Source organism: Alexandromys fortis, unplaced genomic scaffold (assembly GCF_014885135.2).
Source record: "Alexandromys fortis isolate MF-2015 unplaced genomic scaffold, M_Fortis_MF-2015_v1.1 scaffold_53, whole genome shotgun sequence".
Taxonomy (NCBI): Eukaryota; Metazoa; Chordata; class Mammalia; order Rodentia; family Cricetidae; genus Alexandromys; species Alexandromys fortis.
In genome coordinates, this window is record NW_026067939.1 from 3440011 (window position 1) to 3463928 (window position 23918).

At 40.6% G+C, this 23918-nt stretch overlaps 1 protein-coding gene across 4 annotated transcripts in view; it reads left to right on the forward strand.

The window, feature by feature from the left end:
* The first annotated feature begins 322 nt into the window (after positions 1-322).
* The window catches only part of Lekr1 (leucine, glutamate and lysine rich 1), a 118647-nt gene continuing 95051 nt past the window's right edge, over positions 323-23918 (forward strand). For all 4 annotated transcript variants that reach the window (XM_050147479.1, XM_050147482.1, XM_050147480.1 and 1 more), the window contains exons 1-3: positions 323-424; positions 3476-3553; positions 16031-16245. In XM_050147479.1, the coding sequence (XP_050003436.1) occupies positions 3506-3553; positions 16031-16245 (263 nt within the window). In that variant the 5' untranslated portion in view covers positions 323-424; positions 3476-3505. The remainder of the gene's footprint in view (positions 425-3475; positions 3554-16030; positions 16246-23918) is intronic.

Here is a 23918-nt window from a genome sequence, read left to right on the forward strand (position 1 = left end):
TGTACGCTTTTCCCAGCAGGGGTTGAGAACGTGCTCCCCTGCCTATGATGCCAACTATAATCATCTTTCCCTTCCTTTTGGGAGCAATGACTGACCCTGCTGTACACATGACCCCCCCCACACACTTCCTTCACCGCCCGCCTCTTCATCAGCCTCGGCCGCCTGCCGTCCCCGCGAGCTCCACAGCCCCATTCCAGCCCGTCACACGACGGTCGCGTCAATCCGCCCTCTCCGCCGACCCCCGCCACCCGCGCCAGCTTCCGCCTCGCTTGCGTCTCGGCGGCTAGTGACGTAATGACCCGCTTCCCCGTCGGCGGCGGCGTGGGCAGTGACGTCACCGCGCCCTGACGTCAGACCGACGTGCAGCGCGGTCGCCCGGGAGACCGGGGAAGCCGTTTCCACACCCTGAGGAGTCCCGGGCTAGGTGAGGGTCACGCCTTCCTCAGCTTGAGGAGAACAAGGCCTGCCAGGACGCAGTTCCGGCGCGGAGGCTAGGGCACGGGACCGCGGGGGCGGCGGGGGACGGCGGGGGCGGCGTGGGTAGCGGGGTGGTGAAGGTGGGGGAGGAGGTGAGGGTGGGGGTGGCGGGCCTCTGGGCCAGGCCTGGGGCAAGTGCGGTCTGGCCAGGCGGTTAATTTCCAGACTCGGGACGTGACCTCCCGCTCTCCTGCCCCTGACCTGCCCTCCTGTGATTCACGTCCCCGGAATGGTACTTGAGGAAGGGCCTGGAAGCAGAACCCGAGTTTAATGACCGGGCGTGACATTGGTGTAAGAATCGGAAATGAACCACCAGGGACGTTCCTACTTTTAAAAACACACGTCTTTCTCGTGACCTGCGTGTCGCAGGGAAGATTGGCAAACACCCACGTAGGTGCAGCCACGTACCACCTTGCTTTTGCCAAGGGGCAGTTTACACATGTGAAATGGGAAAGACCAAAGGAACTTGTTTGGTAAAACAGGCAAAATAACAGATGGGCAAATTAAAAACTCCAAGTTTTCTCTTGCCAAAAAGCAACCCTCACCCCCCCCCAAAAAAAAAAAACCACACACACACAAAAAACACCCGAATTATCTTTGAATTCTTCCTCTGTTCTTTTTTGGGTATTCAAATACTTATAAAGACCCGATGGGCTTTTCTTAAAGGTTTAGAAGCCATTTCCTTAAGATATAGGCATAACAAAAATGAACATTAAAGAAAATAGTGTCTCTGTCATCATCTTGGGAATTTCGGTGTCTACCTCCTAGTTGCAACCGGCTGCATGTGCTGCTTAGCAGAAAAGCAACTAGGAACTCCAGTTTACAAGGATTTTACGATAACATACTACTATATAGCAAACAGTGTTAAAGACCTCTTTGTATGAGAACAAATTACCAATGCTCTTTGGACGAATGCAATGAATGTATATTGGCTGTATGAAAAGAATGGGATCCCTAAACTATTTTAGGGATATTTTCTGCGAGGTGTTTCAAAGTCAAGTTAAATACTCATTCAGCTTTTCCCACCACCACTAATGTTTTGGAGGGCCCCCTAGTTTACCAGGGTGCTATTTTTAATTTTTTTTCATAGGCTGCAGCCTACCACGTCTAGTGGTATAGTAATAGGTTGGTGTAGAGTCACAGTGAAGACACTAGATAAAATATATTCCTCTGGTACTTGAATTTATACTGTATTTAGATCCATGCTAGCTAATACTTTTGTAAATGGTACTGTTAAAGGAGATTTAGTTGGTAATTTTGGGGGAAAATATTCCTAGTGGACCTGAAGATATGATCATTTGCATTAACTAAAGATGACTGAGGATAATGAGCCTTCTGGTTTCATGCCATGTGACTGTGACAGAATGGCAAACATCAGATTATGTACTTGGTCACTTGGACCCATGCTGACATAATTTACTCCCGTGGTTGACCTCAGCTAACATGACCAAACATACACATTGTCTTGTGTTTATGTTGTCTGTGGGAAGACAGCTCATTAGTTGTTGGTCTTAAACAGCAGCTTATCGAAATGAGGGCTATTTGGGCCAATACAGAGTTGAGGAATCTCTCTTCCACCAATGGTTGAGTAATTTGCAATAAAAACACTTATTATTATTATTATTATTATTATTATTATTATTATTATTATTATTATTATTATTATTATTATTATTATTATTATTATTATTATTTTTATTTAAGACAGGGTTTCTCTGTAGCTTTGGAGCCTGTCCTGGAACTAGCTCTTGTAGACCAGGCTGGCCTCAAACTCACAGAGATCTGCCTACCTCTGCCTCCCAAGTGCTGGAATTAAAGGGAGCACCACCACCGCCCGGCTAATACCAGTATTATTTTTGACTTCACTCTCCTGCCCTGACCTAAGGCAAAGAACCTTAGGGAGCCTTTTCTAACTTCCCATCCCCACCTAAAGGATAGCTCAGTATCCTTTCCTGATTCTGACACTACCCCCGTTTATCAGTCATAGGCTTTTGACCTTCATCCTGCCATGGAGTCTCTCTGTCCCTTGAGTCTGCTGCACCACTCCACACCACCATCCTGGCCTTGGCCTCTCTCTGCTCTTATGTGTGTGTGTTTATGTTTGGTGTGCATGCACGTTTATGTGTGTGTGGACCAGGTGTGTTCACCCTCCACCTTATGGGGGTCTCCCACCTGAATTCTGAACTGGTCCGTTCAGTGAGTCTAGCTACCCAGCTTGTCTCTGCCTCCCAAGGCTGGGATTTCAGGTAGACTCTTCCAGCCCTGCATTTGTGGGTACTGGGATCACACTTGTGTGGCAAGAACTTTACTCATTATGCCATCTCCCTGGCCCCTTTACTCTTTCCACGGATAGATTTATCTTCCACTCATAAAACTGGATGGGGTATTCTTTGTCCAGTTTGGGAAAAAATTTGAAAGAAGAAAATGCCTCTGTTGCCTGTGTTTTCATGAAAGTAATAAAAAGAATTTTATAATGAGTTAGAAGATGAAAATCTGTTAAAATCTAGATAAATTTGCATATTTATCCATCTCAGCTACATGTGGTCTTTGATGCTTTGATGGCTTTTCTGTTTGGTGGCTATATATCCTAGCTTAGTAACTGCATTTTTTGTGTTTTATAACTTAAAGAAGACTTGATGGTACATTTCTTTCTATAGCTTTCAGATAAAATGTTATTTTAGAATACTGAAATAGGTCTGTTTAAAATCTTACAGTTACTCTGTTGTAAAACAAATAATGAATAAACCACTATTATTTTTTGTTATGACTTTATAACTTTCTGAAAAATAGAAAAGACGTGTTAGTAATTTCTGTAGTTTCCTGTGTGGCTTAAGGACTAACTGTGGAAACTTAACTTGTACCTTCTGCCATGGAGCCATGAAACAAGCATCTGTTAAACTACGTATTGCCGGCTCATCTCCAGATATTAAGAATCTTTTAAATCACTTGAGTTTTCCTGCCATTGTTGGATTCTGACCGTTGCCATCCCTGTTTGTAGCGTGTTTTCCTGCAGTACGTCGGGGGAATCATGGATCGTCACATTCCCATGCACGCGTTACCGGAAGAAATCCAAAAGGTATGACTTTGCATCATAAGCATCTAACATTAGGAGTGTTTTAGCTGTTAGATCATTCTAAAGTATAGGGGAGTGAATTTGGAAAACGACAGAATTGATGATTAATTCGTGATGGGAGAAGGAATAACCACACTGTAGACATTCCCTGCAAAGACTATGTAAGACAGATATGTAATTCCACTGTGGTATTTTAACTGCTAGTTTTAGAGTCCTAGTGAAGATTTCAAATCCCAGAAATGGTCATGTTTGTAACTTTTTGTGATATTTTTACATAATGCATTTTCACCTAAATTAATTCTCACGGTTCACTGTATACCAGCTGCTGCTTTGTTTTGTCTTAGACAAAATTTAATTGTGTAGCCTTAGCTGGTTTGGAACTCACTACATAGACCACACAGGCCTGGAATTCACAGAGATCTGCCTTCCTTTGCCTCCTAAGTGCTGGGGTTAAAGGTGAGCACCACCACACTGGTGTTTAGATACTATTTCGATCAGTTACCGATTGGTTTTGTCCTTTGCAGATGGAAATTGTGGGTAGGCAAGGGAAAACTTTTTCAGGATTTATCCCTTGGCAGTTTTGGGTGCTGGTAACAGGGCAGCGGGAACAAAAGCAGGTGGCTCTGGGCAGTATCCTCCTCTCAGGAGGCCTTGAGTGGCAGCAGCCGTGGCTTCGGAAGTGTGAGAGTTCCTGTACAAGCTGGAGTAGCAGAACCCTTTACAGGTATTTCCTTCTTGTGTGGGCCTAGGAAGCTGGGATTCCTAAGACCTAAGGTCTGGGAACTATTGAAGACACCTGGCCCTAAAGACAATTCTGAACCTCTTCTAGTAACCAGGGCCTGCAGTTCTCTGATTCTTCAGCTCCAGCTTCCTGTCCTCTCTGTGCTCCCACCGTTCCTCTCGTTCTTGCCCTGGCTTAGATGTTCAGTAGCTTCTTGTTGTTATGGCCGCTGTCTTAGTTGCCACGGTCCACGTGGGAGGCAGTTGCCGCTGCCCATCTCTTGCTGCTGTTGTGGTCACATGCACAGCTCAGTGGCTCCACCTCTTGAGCTGCCACTCTGCTGCTTTTCCAGCTTGGACTGTTGACCCCTAGCTGTGCGTCAGCTCTGCAGAGCGTCAGCTGTTCAGCAGATGGCTGCCCTGCTGCTTCTGGCTGCTCAGCCATGACCGCCGCAGCCGATCCATTGACGCTGCTCTTGTTCCCAGCTCAGCCTGTGCTACCAAATGTGGGCGAGGAGACACCACTGGGAAGAAGCCGCTTCTTGTGCCCAGTGCTGCAAAACGAGGGAGGAAACACAGAAGGGTGTCTCCTGTCCAACTCCCCAAGTGAGCACACAGCCAATTTATATAGCCAGAGAAAAGGTGTTTGCTGGAACCACAGCCAGCCTCCCATGCAGACAAGACAATGTCCCCTTTGTGCCTGTCTGTAACAGTCACTTTGCTAGGCCCCCATGGAAAGCACTCCCCCTCTCTGGCCTACGTAAAAATAGTAGCAGAGTCATCTAGAGCCCACGATAGCAGAAACTCTGATACAAATGGTTTACAACAATTTTGGCTGTGCCTGCATCTTCAGGAGCCAGAGCAGGCATCTGTGATGATTGTGTCATTTGTTCAGGACCTCTCCGAAGTGTTCGGAATGGCAGATGCTGGCATAGAAAAGTCCAGCTGGCTATTTAGCCAACAGCCCTTTTAACTCAAGGCAGCCAGGGCAGCATGGGAAAGCCCAGCAGCTGCATCTAGAGAATCAAATGGCCACACCCCAACATCTCTGCTTATTTATAAGGAAACATGAGTTTTTAAATAACTTACCATTTATACTGGTAGTGATCCTGATTGTACTTTAATAGTAATACTCAATGCCTGTATAACACCCCAAGGAGAGGTAAATTTCCCTGTTTGTCTCAATTTCACATTTTAAAAAGTGTGTGTATAAAGCATAGCACGTGGAGGTCAGAGGCTGACTTTTGGGAGTTGGGTCTCTTCAATCATTGGGTCCTGATAATCAAACTTGGGTTGTCAAGCTTGGCAATGGGTATCTGTATTTGCTGACCTAGCTTACCAGCTTTGATTTCCTGTTTAAAATTCATGTAGTCTAGTTAACAAGTAATTCTTGGTTTTTATCCAACCCTTATCCCTATTACTTTACATCTGTTCTCAGGCAAAGGCATTTCTTCTGTAATTAGTTTTAAATACATACATTGTTAATATAATAGTTAAAAAACACCTCTTCAAAAACTATTGACATGAATTGTGGGTTACAACCTTACGCCTTAGCTGTGCCTATTGATACAGACAGCTTCTTTTAGCAAATCTAGCAACAACTCTCCCACCCTTATCCTACTCAGAATCGAATGTAGGACCTCAAGCATGTCTGCAATACCCCCAGCTTACAGTCAGCTCTTCATTAACTAGTAATTTGTCACTCTCATTGAAAACCATGCTCAGATGCAGATTGGCTTTTGCCAGTGTTCATGCTGCTGTGGATGGCCTGTTAACATTAATCACAGCATCGATTGGACCTGCTGCTCTTCTTGCTGCCCACCTTCCCTATTTATGGAAGCTTTAAAGGAAGTGCAGTTACCAGAAGAGATCCTTTCAGTCACTGCCTGTGATTCTCTTTACCTGTGAAGTTAACTGTTAGGTGCTAAGCACATATGATGCTCAGTTATGCTGCTACTTCAGGAATGGTGCTTCCATGGGTTTGAACAAATGCAATATCTTCTCACTTGAACTGTGTTCCTTGCATGAAATAGCTTGAGTGAGAGATGAAAAGAAACTGTAAAACAAAACAACCTAAAAGCAAAAGCTCATATTTCAGACCCTAATCTCTTGTCAGAAAGAATGAAGAAACAGTAGAAAGGAATACAGTAGAAAGAAAATCTACAAGACAATGTTATAATCTAAGTCCCATGTAAGACAGTGCCCAGGAGGCCAGAGAAGTAGGCACCTACTGCCAAGCTTGATGATCTCTGTTGGATCCCTGGGACCCATGATGGAAAGAGAGACAGCGGATTCCTGCAGGTTGTCCTTGTGAGAGTGGAGAGTTGACGACTAGAATCCCTGGATGCTGGAGATCATCAAGGTGGAGTCTTGTGCAGAAGATGTGGACCTAGAGTTGGTTCCTGAAAGCTGAGTGTTTCTACAGACTTAGAGTGGTGGGGTGCTCTTGCCATGTTTGAGGTAGTTAAAGTATGGCAGGTACTATCATGTCAGTGTAGAGAAGGGGGACAGCAGGAGAGGCTCAGCTGTCTAAGCCAAGGACAAGTATACTAGTTATAACCTTGTCCTGCCCAGTGTTCGGAAGGTAAAGTATAGCTTTGTGCTTTTTTCAGGATCTAAGTTAGATATACTTATGTAAATAATACTTTTATACCCATTAATGTCATGTGCTTTTCTGGTGGTTTGACTATAAATGTATGTGGACATCCCCAAAAGTCTTCAAAAGTAAGCTTTTCTTTTCCAAAACTTTCCCCTTAAATGTTATCTGCATTGTCCATATTTATTTAGTTACGTAATGATCAGGCAGTATTCTATATTGCCAGTTTGTATGTATACAGAATCATGTTAAATATAGAAATATGCATATTAGGCATCCCTGGTCTGAAATGCAAAATGCTTCAAGAGCTGGAAATTGTCAAGTGCTTATATTATCTTACAAATGTAAATTTTACATTATGAATTTCTGTTTCATGCATGCACTTACTGAGATGTATCATATTTAGGCTAGGTATTTAACACAGGTAAGGCATGAGTGGAGCTTGTATGTAGACTTGGGTCTTAGTTCAGAAATCTCATTTTATATGTGCATACAATCCACAGTCTGAGAATATGCATAATTTGAGCCACTTGTGTTCATAAGCACTTCAGTTAAGGATAATTATCATATATAGTTTGTAATGACAATAGTAATAATTCAAATCAGAATCAATTCATTCTTATGATGGAGAAAAGGGGACTTTTTCATAATGGCCTAGAAAATGTGCTTCACTTTTCCTTTCTTTTTCTTTAGAGGAGAAAAGACTTAAGGTGGATGAGTCAGAGTGCAGTGACAGAGATGTCTTTCAAAGCCCCCTCCCCACTCTTTCTTGTCTCTTAACTTTTTGTATTACTTTATAGGCTGGTTCTTCTTCCTAAAGAAGCCCCTGCTGTGTTTTCTTTATTTTCTTTTTCTGTGTATAGGCAAGGAGGGCTAGTGCAGAAACCAGAGAGGAGAGGCAAGAGAGCCTTTCTTCTTTCTCTCTGTACTTCTGCTGTGATGTGATAATGGACGTTCAGTGCCTTAGGATGAGAACATGGCTGTGCTCCGCTGTGCCATTAATAGCAAAGTGAGCAGTACTGGGGAAAGGACACTTGGAGGGAATGAAAAGGAGGTGAGAGAGATGGCTCTCAGAGGAAAGGATGGAGAAGAATGAGGATGCTGATAAGCCGGAGTTGGAGTCTGTTGCCTGCTTTTGTTGGTCTCCTCCCAGGGGTTCCTAAGGAAGGAGGAATAAGATAATCTTTGACTTTCATTTCCAGGTTCCTTTTTATCATAGTTTCTGGCCGCACACAGAGCACTTCTCAGACTTCCATTTCCGTAAGTGACAGAAAGTGTGCGAGAGGCTCATGGGGCATGTATGTCACATGTGTCTTTTTCTGGACTCTAAGTCTTTTCTCTGCATACATTGCACACCATCCCTGAATCTCTTCTTCCCCTGGGCTGAGGTAATTCCTACCTGTCTCTGACCTCAGGTAGTCAGTAGTGTTGCTAGAAGCTTCATCCACTGTCCTTTAGTAGACTGCAGTATTCTTTCTTTCTTTTTTTTTCTTTTTTCTTTTTTTTTTTTGGTTTTTTCAAGACAGGGTTTCTCTGTAGCTTTGGAGCCTGTCCTGGAACTAGCTCTTGTAGACCAGACTGGCCTCAAACTCACAGAGATCCGCCTGCCTCTGCCTCCCGAGTGCTGGGGTTAAAGGTGTGTGCCACCACTGCCCGGCTCATTTCTGCATTATTTTTTACTCTTACAGTTTAAATTGAAAACGGCACTTAGGGATCAGTAAAGTAATAATGTATATCTCTTCCTCTTGTGAGTGTCGGCTCATTTTATAGACTTACTGTGTCCTCTTGTTAGAAAAAAATAAATTCTCCCCCCCCCTTTTTATTTTGCTAGGGGATATAAGTAAGTCAAAAGCAACAGAGTAAAATTAATTCACAAAGAGAAAACCTAATCCCTTGTTTTTAAAATGGTGGCAAAAATGAAGATGTTACAAGGTTTTAGACCTCCTTCAGGAGGTCTTTATTATCACAAGACATAAAGCAAAGAGATGAGGATTGTTTATCTGGCAAAGCAGAAGTGGCTGGTGCAGGGTGCAGAGCTGGCGAGGGCTGGAGAGCAGGCTGTTCTTTCAGGGTAACAGTCCTTTCCCCAGCACTGACAGCTCATCTTGTCCTGTTTCAGCAAAGCAATTTTAGTACTTTGGAACTTTGAAACTTATTCAGAATAACAGTTTTATATTTCCAAGCACAGGTTGTCATTGCCAAAGAAAATAAACTTAATTTTCAGGTCATTTTGGGCCACTGCAGCTAGGTTCAGATTTTGTACTGAGTTAGAGCAGAGAATAAAAGAAAGTGGTCTTAGAAATGTTAGATGTAGTATATTGAAAAGTAGTGTGTGTTTGTGTGTGTGGTGTTTTAAAGCTCTTGTAGTTTTGACACCTTATGACGAAAGCTGTATAATTTATGGGAACACTATTTACTTAATGCTGTAATCCAAAGTGATTCATTAGTAAAACTATTTTAAAAACATTCTATCTTGAAAAAAATCTTCATTTTTCTATTTGTGGTAAAAAAAAATTCTTTAGCTGACTGGCTAAAGGAGGTTATAGAGTTTTCTAATAGAGAAGTATTGGAGGAAAAAGGCTTTGCCGTCATGTATAGGTAGTGTTATTCTTTTTCAAAGATATAAGCGGGGGAGGGGAGAGAAGGCCGGTCCCACAAGGCGGTGGGTGACCGGAGGCCTCAGTGAGTCCCCTGTGGAAAGTGAAGGAGGAAAGGGGAGAAAGGGGATGAAGAGAGAAAGACAGAGAGAGGGAGGGTAGAGAGAGGGAGGGTAGAGAGAGGGAGAGATAGTAGTTACCTCTTCAGAAGAGAGACAAAAAGAGGCTGGAGGAGGTGGGAGATCCATTTGCCTCTATGGAAGGGGAGGGTTGGAGGTGGGCGGGGCTTGTCTCTTAAATTGACCTGGTACCCAGCAGGTAGTTATAATGTGGCATGTGTAATTTTTACAGCATGAGTCCAATATATTTATTTATTTATTGCTCAACAAAATGTCTTTTTTATTTTTTTCCTTTTTTAAAATTTATTAAAGATTTCTGTCTCTTCCCTACCTCCGCCTCCCCTTTCCCTCCCCCTCCCCCACCCCCAATCAAGTCCCCCTTCTTCGTCAGCCCAAAGAGCAATCAGGGTTCCCTGCCCTGTGGGAAGTCCAAGGACCACCCACCTCCATCCAGGTCTAGTAAGGTAAGGATCCAAACTGCCTAGGCTCCCACAAAGCCAATACGTGCAGTAGGATCAAAAACCCATTGCCATTGTTCTTGAGGTCTCAGTAGTCCTCATTGTCCGCTATGTTCACTGAAACGGGTTTTAATCCAGGCTTTTTCAGACCCAGGCCAGCTGGCCTTGGTGAGTTCCCAATAGCACATCCCCATTGTCTCAGTGTGTGGGTGCACCCCTCTTGGTCCTGAGTTCCTTGCTTGTGCTCTCTCTCCTTCTGCTCCTGATTTGGACCTTGAGATTTCAGTCCGGTGCTCCAATGACAAAATGTCTTTATATTGAGCTAGTGTTTTAATTTGATTTAATTAGATTTTTTTAATTTTTATTATTTTAAAATTATATGCAATTTTAAGAAGTATTATGGAGCCATTTCATGGGGTAACATTTGGCAGACTAAAGTATGATATTATAACCAGGAGATTAACAGTTGATGCAATCAAAATTAGAGCTGTGATTCCTCACATTGCATTTTAAAAACTATATTCACCTTAACTTTCCTCCTTCCATGCTATGATTCCTGATAACTGTTGATTTGACCATCAACAATTTTGTTATTTCAAGAATGCTATATAAATAGAAATCACATACTTTACAACATTTTGGATATTATTATTTTTTAGGCATTATTTCAGAATTTATTTCAGGTAGTTGTATCAAGAGTTTTTCATTTTTCATTTTTAATTTGTTTATTTTGTTTTGTTTGTTTGTTTTTGAGACAGGGTTTCTCTTTATAGTCCTAGCTGTCTTGGACCTTGCTCAGGCTGGTGAGGCAGTCACTTGCTCCCTAGTGCTGGGATTAAAAGTGTGCATCACCATTACCCAACAAATTTCTGCAGTTTTATTACTGGATAATAATCTATGCTGTGAATGCACCAGTTCATTTGGTCGCTCACCTGTTGAACTGTGTGTGTAGTGTTCCCAGTTTTTGGCTAACACATACAAGGCATTTACATGAACACATGGTTTTGTTTTTGTAATATAAATCCAACATTGTATGGTAGCTTGTTGTTAAGAGATGATAAGTTGTTTTTCAGGGGGTGTATGCTATTTCCTACTCTTACCTGCAGTACCCACTTATCGAGTGCTCTCCTTTCCCACAGCTTTAGCAGCACTGGAGAAGTCAGCAGGTGTAGTAATCCCACTGGGGTTTTAATTTGTTTTTTATTTAGTAATTTAGAACGTCATGTGCTTATTTGGTATTTGGTTAGCATTAGTTGTCAGTTTAGTAGAATGTAGAATTACATGGGAGGTGGACTTCTGAGGATGCTCGAAAGGCATTATCTCGATTACAGTTGAGGCGGGAAGACCTGCCCGCTGTGGGTGGTACCATCCCCTTGCTAGAATCCTGGACTGTCTAGAGAAGGAGAGCTACCCAGCAGGCTGTGCTCAACACTGTGCTTCCTGGTGCGAACCAGCAGCTTCAGGCCTCTGCCTCGTTAGTGTGCCTGCCTTGATGCATTGCACCTTTGAACTGTGAGCCAGAGGAAACTCTTCTCCTGTGAGTGCTTTTCTTAGAGTATTTTATCATGGCAACAGAAAAAGAAATTACCGGTATCTGTGAGTTCTTTTAGGTCAAATGTTTCTTCATGTTCTTTGCTCATCTTCTAATTGTTCTTTGTAAACTGTTGAGTTTTCAGAATTTTTTTTCTTTCTCTTAGTTTTTTTTTTTTTTTTTTTTTTTTTTTTTTGAGACAGGGTTTCCTTGGGTAGCCCTGCCTGTCCTGGAACTAGCTTTGTAGAGGCTGGCCTCAGTTAAAGGCATGAGCTACCACTGCCCATTGAGTTCAGAATTCTATAATTTAACTACTGACCATGTATGTGGTCATGTGTATGTATATTTTCTCCTGATGTATAGCTTGTGCTTTTAATTATTTTCACAGTTTATTTTTTTAAAGCAAAAGTGTTTAATTCTGTTGAAGGTCAGGTTGTTAAGATTTCCATTTATAGGTTGTGGTAATTTGGATAGGAATGGTCCCTTAATGCACTTGAATGATCGGCCCTTAGCACCTGGTACTGTTAGGAGGTTTGACCTTGTTGGAGTAAATGTGTCACTGTGGAGGCGGGCTTTGAAGTCTCCTATATGTTCAAGCCATGACTGCCCAATGACACAGTGTCTCCCTGCTGCCTGTTGCCTGCAAAATATAGAGCTCTCAGCTCCTTCTCCAGCACCACATCTGCCTGCATGCTACCATGCTTCTGCCATGATGATGATGGACTAAACCTCTGAACTATAAGCCAGCTCCAATGAAATGTTTTCCTTTATAAGACTTGCCATGGTCATGGTATCTTTCCACAGCAATAAAAACCTTAGACAGAATTGATCACAAACACAGTTTCGTTTCTTCCCTCTAGTATGTGTGCCTTTTATTTTGTCCTTCTCCCTTACTGGTCTGCTAGTCCTTCCAGCATTGTATTGAATAAGGGCAATGAGAATGGACGTCTTTGTTTTCTTCCAATTTAAGGTACAAGCGCTCAGGCTTTTTGTGTTAAGTATAATGAAGCTGTGGGTTCCTTTTATAGCTGTTATACGAATTTAGCTCTAAAGTTGACTTAATAAAGAGGAATGATCTGATGGACTTAGGAAATGGCCAGCTGATTTGTCTAGCTAGTGGTTGCAAAGGTTCACTGTTTTATCTCCAAATTATTTTCTGCCAGTTTTGGCTAAAACTTACTAATCACTCATTGTTTTGGGTAAAGGCATTAACTTTAACAATAACATTTTGTTTACTTATCGTGCGTATGTGTGCTTGCACTTGTCATGGCAGGTGTGCACGTGGAGGTCAGAGGGCAGCTTCCAGGAGCCGGCTCTCCCTGGCTGCCATGTGGGTGCTGGGAGCCACACTCAGATCTTGATGCTCTGCAGCAGGCACCTGGGAAGGCATTTTTACATGCGAAATATCCTGAAAGTGTTAACGCTTTATATTGTCACTCTTACCTTTGTCTAAAGCTTGTTTCTTTTCCTTATATAAGCAAAAACAAAAAAGGGCAGTGGATGTGTGGTGAATTTAAAAAAAGAAAAAGGAGGCCAAGCTTTGGAGCCTCAGTGGGCAGCAGGAGGCTGTTAGATGCTTTTTGTAGTTAAGTATGCTCAGGAATGCTGACAAAGGTTTGAAGCCTAATTTAATTTTTAAAAGTTGTCATGATTTTTATACTCAGTAACTATAATTTTAAGAGTCCAAACACTGCATTTAAGAAGTTTGTTTATAATGTATTTTTAAGTGGGTCTGCATTTGTTCTATATATTCCTCTTGTTAATGCTTTCTCCAGCAGCAGAGGCAGGAACTTCCTGTTAACGACGGCCCTGTTGTCAGGAATGGCAGCATGTTATTATGTTACTCTGAGAACGAAACGATAGAACACTGAGTTGGAAGGAGGAAGCACAAATTATAATTCACAACAAACAGATAACTTTTACTTGCTTCATTTGGATCCATAATTACAGTATTTCATAACTTCTCAAGCTTCAGAAAATGTCCCAGGCAATTAGTCCATCAGACACTAAGAATTTGAAAATGGTTATATCCTTTCTGTTACAGTTTTGCTTATAGAAAACTGTTTATAGTTGAACAGTGCTGAAGATCTGTATGCTATGTTTGTGTTAGAGATAATTCAAGGATTGAGGTTATGCTGGCCAAACCTGGAGACCATTTTTTGGGGCCTATTATTTTATTGTTTTGTTTCCATATCATGATAACTATTGTGTTTTTCTTTGATGAACATTTAGAAAACCTCTAAAATGCATTGCTTTACTTATTTTAGTTTTCATCCCTTGATTGTTAGGATGAATGTATCTGTTTTAATACCTGTCAATGTGAAGTTTATATAGTCTGTTTTTTTACATGCAGCTGCAAGTCTACTTTAACTGCCAAGGATTCTCTTTAGAATAAGGATAGGACTCTTTCCAGGAGTAGGAAAAAGACTGACTTAAGGGACAAAGTTTAGGGATAAAAGGCCAAAGAGTACACAATAGACTCTCCCAGCTGACGAGAGAAGGGACTCTTAGGAAACACCATTTTTCGAATGAGTTCAGGTTTCTTGACATGGATAGACGAGCTTCCCCGGGCTGGCAGTATTCTGAATGGGGTTGGGGGAGTCACTCTTGTTATCTTGATGCCTGCTAGAGAGGATAATATGCAAATGCTGTTCCATGTATGAAATGCTACTGAATGACAAGTAAGTCTCATTTTAATTCCAGACACGACTTTAGAGTAATTTATTAAAGTATAGCTTATAAGGGTTAGTTATTTTTTGTGAGACAGGTTTATAGTGTATAGCCCTAGCTCACCTGGAAGCTCATTATGTGAACCAGGCTGGGTTGAACTGTTGGAAATCCACCCCTTGTACCTCCTGAGTGCTGGATTAAAGGCCTGCACTGCCATACCCAAACTAAGGGCACATGAGTGAAGGCTATAACCCTTGGACTAATTTTACACTTATTAAGACAGCATATGAGCCTTGCTATTTCATTTAAAAATTTTCTTTATTGTACTTATTTCATGTGTATGTATGGCACATGTACAGATGTCAGAGAACAATTTACAGGAGCTGGTTCTTGTGCTATAACATAGTGACAGGGACACTTTCTGCACCCTTGTGCCATAACATAGTTACATAGACACTTTCTACTATCTCAAGGGAGGTTGCATTAGGAAGAAACACTTTAACCAGAAGACCAGATGTGGTGTGTTGCCTGTATTCCCCGAATTGGAGACAATAAGGTAGAAGGTAGTGGGTTGGAGGCCATTTGGGGCTAGTTATTAATTTCCAACCTATGATGAGACAGTGTGTTTTTTAAAAGAGTCCTTATTGAGTAATCTAAGAATTGACTTTATTTTGGTGCCCTGGAGCTCTCTTACCTTTATGAAAAACAAATCAAACATAGGCCACCCAAGGACTATTTGTTCTTAAGACAGATAAAAAAGTAGGGTCCTTTTCCTGGCTTGCTTTTTCACTGTCCTTGTATTGACCAGAGCTTCACACACACTTTATTTGAAGAACACAAGAACTCATATACCCATGGTAGATAAATATGATATGGTGCATAAATATGTAAGTATTGGTTCTTCAAAAGAATTGGATTTAATTTTAACATCCTCTCCTTTTATTTGGCTTTGAAACTTCAGGAGTCTCAGTTTTAATCTATGGAATAAGTATAACAAAGAAGAGAATAAGTTTAAAATGCATTTTCTATTGTAACTTTGGACAGAATGTTAAATTCTATAAAAAATCCTAAAATATTGAAGTCGAGTAAGAGAATAGAGTTCATTGGGTTCAGTGCCATCATTTTATAAATGAATAGAATAAAATCTTAGTAAGTCAGAGACTTCTGGAGGAGTGTTTTGAACCTTTCCAATGCTGTGAGCCTTTAATACAGTTCTTCCATGTTGTGGTGATCCCACCCATAGCATTATTGCTAGTTCATAAGTGTAATTTTGGTACTGTTATGAATTGTAATGTAAATATCTGATATGTAACCCCGTGAATGGGTCATTTGACCCCAAAGGGTTCGACCCACAGGTTGCAAACCACTGATCTAAAGGGTCATGGTGTAGTTGGCCGTTAAAGGCCATGGGTTCCTTCTGACATGATAGAAAACTCATCTCAGAACTAAAGTTGTAAGGATTTTTTTTTTTAGCATTTTTAGTTTTGTTTTGTAAAAGATATTTGAAGAGTAAATATTTCTTACTGATACCACAGAGAGATCATTTCTTTGAGAAAATCTTTTCTCCTTTCAAGATTCGTGTTGGTTTTAGAAATTTTATCCAGATGCAGGCAGTGTCATGATGACTATTCCAGCAGCATAGCAGGCTATGTATTTACTTTGTCTCATCAGCATGGTTGATACATAGCAGGTTTGTCTCACCAGCATGGTTGCATAACATCTTTGGTTGAGCTTTATTTTTCATGATTAAAAACATAACATTTCAATAAATATATGTTCTGTTTCCTAGATGTCTCCTGAAGAAACAGTTTGTAAATACTGTGGCGTCAGCTACCTAATACTTCATGAATTTAAGGCTATGGAAGAAAAACTGAAAGCAGTGGAAGAAGAAATGAAATTTTATCAAGGAAGTGTAGAGCGAGAAAAGAGACTTCAGGAAAAGCTTCAGTCTCTTAGCCAGGAGTTTGACAAGTACAAAACTGACAGTGAATCCAAAAACAAAAGGTTGGAATATGCTTTCTGCCTCTTATTTAGTCTGAAAGAAAATAGATTTGGGAGGCCGGGTGGTACATGCTTGTATTGCCAGCTGTTGGAAAGCTGAGGGAGGAGCTGTGAGCTCCAGGCCAACTGTATATTTTTCTGTATCCTTTATTGCGCCTTTCTTTACCTTTGTTATAAGTAGATTTCTGTTATATTTGTAGCTTGGTATTTTTTAATAGATATTTTAAAATAATATATGAAGTGTGTTCTGTGACTTCGCCGCTTAATTGTATGTACTGAAAATCTTTGCCCATTAATGCATACAGATCCATCTTGCTTTTTACTATGTCTATGTTTTTCTGAGGGATATATAATAATTTACTTGACTTTTCTCTTTTCAATATTTATACTATTTCTATTTATTTTTATAGGTACTATTTATATTTATATTGCTTTGAACATGTTTTTCCATACGATAAATTCTCAGAAACAAAAATACCAAAAGAATATTTCAATGTAAAATGTTGATTTTTATTAAAACAAAATTAAACCTTTGAGAAGACATGATTAATTAAGTTTGACCATGTACTTAGCAACTGGCCATCCTTACACTTTTTAAAATATCAATACTCTTTCTTTATTCTTATGCATGAAAAAAGTGCTACGCCCTGGTATTTAGTTTAAGCTTCTTTTTGTTAATGAAGGTGAACAGTTTTTCACATGCACATTGATTAACTGCACACATAAATTGTCCAGGTTTCTATCGGGTTATTAGTTTACATGAATCTTGTTTGTTTTGAGGCAGGGTCTCATGTAGTAAAGGATTGTTGAATTTCTGATTTTCTTCTACTTCCCAGTGCGGGCATGCTTCACCAGACCCTTCTTAAAGCTAGCCCTTTCGTAGTTCAATCATAGATTTAGCCTACTACGCAAGAATCATTATTAGTAGAACCTCAATTTTCTCTCAAAACATTCCAAATTGAACTATAAACGTGAGGTCATCTTATTCATAGTAAGTTATCTCAGTAGAGAACTTACTACTGAGCATGCTTTCTGTTAATAAATCTTGTCTTAATAGCATTAGGAATGACCCACAGTGGGCTGGTCCCTCACACATCCACCATTAATCAAGAATATTCCCTACAGACCTGTTTATAGTCCAAACTTATGGAGACATTTTTTTTCAAATAAGTTTTACTCTTTCTAGACATATCTAGTTGTGTCAAGTTTGTGAAACCCGACCAGCACAGTTAGTATTTTCTAAATCTTTTTTTTTTTTTAAATTATGTCAGAATTACTAAGAATGAAACAGGCTTTCTCTTTCCTTGTGTTGTCTACAGGACCTAGCCCAGTGGTGTGCTCATGTTATTTACCAATTGTTCGATGAATTGTATCATATTATAGCTATATTATTAAAGCATGAAATGAATCATGAAGCCAAGATTTTCATACTGCATTTCATTTTTATTTTATTACTGTATGTAACTTAGAAGTGTTTATATACCTCCTGGAAGGTACTCAAGCTCATGCATTATATTTTGTACTTTAAATGATTTCTATCAAGAAAAAAGAAATATAAGCAATATATCTCTTGCTGTCACCCCTGTTTTCTATTAACACTAAATGCGTGTATGTCTACAGATGGCTCTCTGCCGTGAATTGCATCATTTGCACTGGTTTTAATATGCCTCCTGGCTCTTCATATTCTGTTCTCAGCATGCATCCTTACTTATGCTGAATCCTGTAATATTTGTATTTAGATAAATGCTTAGAGTGCTGCTTAGGAAAGGTGTTTCTTGATTTGCTTCTTCTTGGATCCAGGTGAATGTTAATGACATTGGAAGATGTCACTTGGCTATAACTCAACTTTGAATAATAATAATTTCCTGGAATTTATATTGCATTTCTTTATTAATGGGCATGCATTTTGTCACCTGTATGTGATTGCTCATCGGTTTTGTCATTGTCTGTCCTCCGAAGAGGAGGGATGTATTTTACCTGCAGCCAGACAGGAGGCGTCTTGTAGAATTACTGTTCTACTTGGAAAGGATCAAAGATGCACAGAGAATGGAAACATAGAAAATTATTCATTGAAACTTCCCTAGCATAAATTGTTGACAAGATATAGCAAGAAGGCAGGAAGAAGGATCATACATATTTAAGTATGGGATTAGCTCTTATAATCAAAAGCAAAAAAAGGAAATAAAAGTTCACTTTGTAATGATTATATACTTTTGTTTTATCTATACTTATATAGGTAATCTTAAGACTTATGGACTTTGTGTTAAAAACAGACTTGTACATGAGATAAAAGTTAATAGAAGTCACATTTATTTTCATAGGGAATTTTTCTTTTAGGCGGGTTTCATTCATTATATTTTGATCTGTTTTTTCCTTTTCCCAATTTCTGCCTCCAGAGACTATCCCAGCCTTTTACCTACACAACTGTATATTCTTTTAATTTCATTAGAAACAAATGAAACCAAGAAGCATACACAAAACACAGAAATGAAAATCAAAATAAGCAAAAGACAAGCATAACAAGAACAACAACAACAAAAAACCCAAACAAGCAAAATGAGACAAAAAGTCTACAAAATACCACTGAGTTTGTTTTGTCTTGCCCAACTACTCCTGGGTGTGGGGCCTGACCTGAAGTGTGGTTAATAAACCCAGTGAGACACAATTGGAGAAAACTGATTTTCCCTTTGCCAGCAGATATCAGTTGCAGATAGTTTCTTGTTAGGGTTGGGAGCTGTGCCCACTTTTTCCTCTCAGTGCTAGGACCCTGTCAAACTGGAACCTGTGTAGGCCTTGCGTGTGCTACCATAGTCTCCATGATCATATGTGTATTGACTCAGTCCCGTTGTGTCTGGGAGACACTGTTAGCTTGGAGTCATCCATCACCTCTGGCTCTTAGAATCTTTCACCCTCCTTCTGCGTAGGCCACTGAGCCTTGAGAGGAGGGGTTTGATGAAGCCATCCCATTCATGACTGAGTGCCCCAAAGCCTCTTTCTGCACAGTAGCCAGTTGCGAGTCTCTGTGTTAGTCCCTATTTATCGCAAGAAGAAGCTTCTCTTATGATTACTGAGCAAGGCGCTGACATATGGGTGTTTTAGTCTGCCTTTTGTCATTCTATTGCTGTTTCTTTAGTAGGATAATTGTACCATGTTTTCTCCTAGGCCTATGACCTATCTAGTCTCAGGTTCTTGGCCACTTCAGCAGTGTCAGGTATGAATTCTTCTCATGTAGTAAGCCTCAAATTCAATTAAAAATGGTTGGTTACTCCTTTAACATTTGTGCACTATTGTACCAGTATATCATGTAGGCAGGTCACTGTAGCAATTACATTGATAATTCACTTTTGCTTCTGGTAGCCATGAATGCTAGTCAATACAAGTGAAGCTTCTAGTTAGACACAAGCTCTATTTCTCTGTGTTTAATAACATGTAAGTCTTGTCTTCCATATGAGGGCCTCACTAGCAGGTTGTGGAGAGCAGTAAATAACCTTGGCAATACCTATGATGTTTTCATTTTGGGGGAGATTTTCATGGAACACCTTTGGCCAACAACTCAAGATTATGTAACATATTCCTGGACTGGAGTTTTACCTGGTGGCATAAGATGTCTAGTTGGGGTATTGTTTAGAGTATTATTTGGACTCCATTTAGGTTCCCTTCGTATATGTGTATATTTTAGGACGTTTCTGTAGTAGCATGTTTCCATATGTCCATGCAAAAGGCCATTAGTGTTAGTCATCCTTCCCCATATTTTCTTGATTACCTTTCCAACCTCATCTCCATTTAGTTCTCCCACTCTAGTCTCCCCACTATAATAATATACTGTATTTCCCTTCCATTGGAGAGCCTACCCCCCCCCCCCCCGTGCTACAATGTCTGTCTACCGACAGGAAGTTCAAAAATCCAGTAGTTGTTCAGTCCACAAGCCTGGATGTCCCAACGGGTCTTCAGAATCTGCCAGAATCCTGAAGAAGTAGGCTCTAATGCCAGTGAGAACAAAGGTAAGCAGGCAGAGAACAAGAGTGTCTTCCATGCCTTTTATATAGGCTGCTAAAAGAAGGCCCTGATTACAAGTGGAGCTTCCTGCCTCAGAAGATGTAAGAAGCCCTCACAGGTGTGCCCAGGAGTGGTATAGCTTGATCTTGAGGTAGATGAGTTCCCAGTTTCCTGAGGAACCACAGCTGATTTTAATACTGGCTGTACTAGTTTGCAGTTCCACCTGCAATGGGTTAGTGCTCCCTTATTCCTACATCCTTACCAGCATGAGCTGTTGTTTTATTGATCTTATCCATATTGATTGGTGTAAAATGAAATCTCAAAAGTAGTTTTGATTTTCATTTTCCTGATGGCTAAGATCTTAAAAAACATCTTTGATGTTTCTCAGTCGTTTGTGTTTTGTCTTTTAAGAAATCTCTATCTTGTCTATATCCCACTTTTAATTGAGCTATTTTCTTGATGTTCAGTGTTTACTGTTTTTAGTTCTTTATATAGTTTAGATGCTAATCCTCTGTTGGATATATAATTGGTAAGGATCTTTTCTTCTGTAGACTGTCACTTTGTTGGGATGATGATGTCCTTTGCCATATAGAAGCTTTTAAGTTTCATAAAGTCCAATTTTTTTTTTGTTGATCTTAATGCCTGTGCTAATGATGTTCTGTTCAGGGGTTCTTCCCCTTCCTCTATTCTAGTTATTTGTAAGTTTGGTCTTTTCAGCATTTCCCAGATTTTCTGATTTTGTTTTGTACCTCGAATTTTTTTTTTTTTTAGATTTAACGTTTTCTTTGACAGAGCTATCCATTTCTTCTACTTTCTCATCAAAACATAGGGAATATTTTTAATACATGTTATATTAGCATAATAGATTTTTTCTTTTATGAAACACGACTTCATATTTAAAAGCACTGTCAACTCTTTTTACATGTTTTATGTAACCATCAGAACAGTGTTTTGAATTCTTAATCTTCCACTGACAGATATTTGAATGATAAACTGATACATTCTAAATTACATATTGATAAAAGCCACCCCTATATTTGGGAGTGAACAATCAGCAACCCATAATCATAAGCTTTAATTCCACAATTGATCTAATTTAGTCATTTTTATTTTAAAACTTCAAATCATTTAAAATGTGACAGTTATTGTGCTGAGATCGTGGCACTAATAGGATCTTCCTGCAATGCTATTTAAACAAAATTCTGAAGAAATATAAATTAACTCATTTGAAAATAATAGCCATTTTTCTAATTTTTTTCCAGATGACGCTTAAACATCTGAACAAGGTTTGAACTAAAGGAAGTTGTTTTATCTGTAATGTGGCTAGTATTTGCTTGAAATCATGGTACAAGTCCTGGGTGTGGCATACACCTTTAATCCCAGCCCTTGGGCAGCAGAGGCAGGTGGATCTCTGTAAGATTGATGCCAACCATGGCTATACAGTAAGATCATGTCACAGAAAGGAAGAGGAAAAACATGACATAAGGAAGAATATACATCAGGGAATGCAAAGAATGTCTTTTTTAGTTTAGAATTCTGCTGAACTTATGCTTTCGGTAATTTTTTTTGCCATGTTTAAAGAAACTATATGAATGGGTATGGTTGTGTAAGAGATGTTTAAAAAGGAACAGGGTTCGGGGAAGTTTGGGGTCATAGGTAGGGGCATGCCAAAAAGGCAGTCATTCCGCGTTTCTTTTAAAAATATGTAATTGGAAGGTGCTGTAGTATAGGATCAGTCTTATTAGCAAAATTCCCTTAAGCTGCAAGCTCAAGGGCTAATGTTAAACTCATAAAATTTCCTCATTGAGCCACATGTCTGTCTGCTGGTTAGGTTTTCCTTCACCTTTCCTTAGTAAGTTTGCTTTTGCAAAATAAAGAGCTTTATGAAGTGAAATTAATGACTTTTTTCTTTCATTATGCTTTGAAGAAGCAGATGGAGAAATGGAATGCGTATACTGAAATGCCTGGTTAGAGTCGGCCAGCAGGTGTGGAGGGCTGCTGGAGGGGGAAGAGAGCGGACTGGACATGCCCAGTCTGCTGCTGTGTGGGGAGAGAGCAGACTGGACATGCCCAGTCTGCTGCTATTGTTTGTGTTTTCTGTTGTTAATGTTTGTCTTCTCTTTCCCTGGTCTTTTGCATTTAGAGCATCTTTGTTTTTCAAGCTGTTTGTTAAAAGCAGCATTTTCATGGCATGTTTACCAACATCATTCTTGTCTGTCATCTTCCTGCAGCGTTCTCAGGTCTTTGTAGCATCACACTTGAAACAGGAGCTTGTGTTCTTGTGTCTGAACCACAGAAAAAGAAGAGAGAGCATATTGTTTGTGCCATGGAAAAATTAACTAAATGGTCTAATGCCTTTACTTTCTAAAGCAGAAAGTTTATTTTCCTGTACACGTAGATAGAACCTTAGACTTTTTGTTAGTTATCCTGTTTTCTTTGGCTGAATGTTTTATTTCTCATTTTAGCTAGGAGACAGGTTAGAGTTCTGTCCATTTCAGGCCAGAGAGACGGTTCAGTGACGAAGATCATTTACTGCTCTGACAAAGGATCTGGGCCAGGTCCCTAGCACTCGTGTGTTCACTGTTTGGTCGCTGTGAAGAGACACCAGGACCATGGCAGCTTGTGAAGGAGAGCATTTAGTTGGGGACTTGCTTACAGTGTCAGAGTGTTCGTCCGCGATCATCATGGGAAGTGGGCGAGTATGGTTTACAGTGTCAGAGTGTTCGTCCGCCATCATCATGGGCAGTGGATAGGTCTGGTTTACAGTGTCAGAGTGTTCGTCCGCCATCATCATGGGCAGTGGATAGGTCTGGTTTACAGTGTCAGAGTGTTCGTCCCGATCATCATGGGCATGGGGCGAGTATGGTTTACAGTGTCAGAGTGTTCGTCCGCTATCATCATGGGCATGGGGCGAGTATGGTTTACAGTGTCAGAGTGTTTGTCCGCTATCATCATGGGCAGTGGATAGGTCTGGTTTACAGTGTCAGAGTGTTCGTCCGCTATCATCATGGGCAGTGGATAGGTCTGGTTTACAGTGTCAGAGTGTTCGTCCGCGATCATCATGGACAGTGGATAGGTCTGGTTTACAGTGTCAGAGTGTTCGTCCGCCATCATCATGGGCATGGGGCGAGTATGGTTTACAGTGTCAGAGTGTTCGTCCCGATCATCATGGGCATGGGGCGAGTATGGTTTACAGTGTCAGAGTGTTTGTCAGCGATCATCCTCGGAAGTGGGCGGGTCTGGTGCTGAAGCGGTAACTGAGAGCTTTACATCCTGATCCACAGGCAGCAGGCAGATGGACAGATGGGTTCCGGTGTGGGATACTCAAAGCCCACACTCAGCAGCATATCTCCTCCAACAAGACCATACCTCTCAATCCTTCCACACAGTCCATCAGCCAGGAACCAAAATACACAAGCCCATGGAGCGCATTCTCATTCAAACCAGCACAAACACTAAGTGGCTCACAAATGACTGTAACTCCATTTCCAGGGGCCCTAATGCTCTGTCCTCTCAAACCTAAAAACTCACATAGGCACAACATGCCCTTAAATGAATAAATAAATAATAAATACTTTTTAAGAATGAGTGTCTAGAAATTTAGCTGTTGACTCGAAACTCAGATTGTCACTGCATTAGAAAGCAGCTGCTTGGTCCAGGGTAGTGGCGCACAGCTTTAA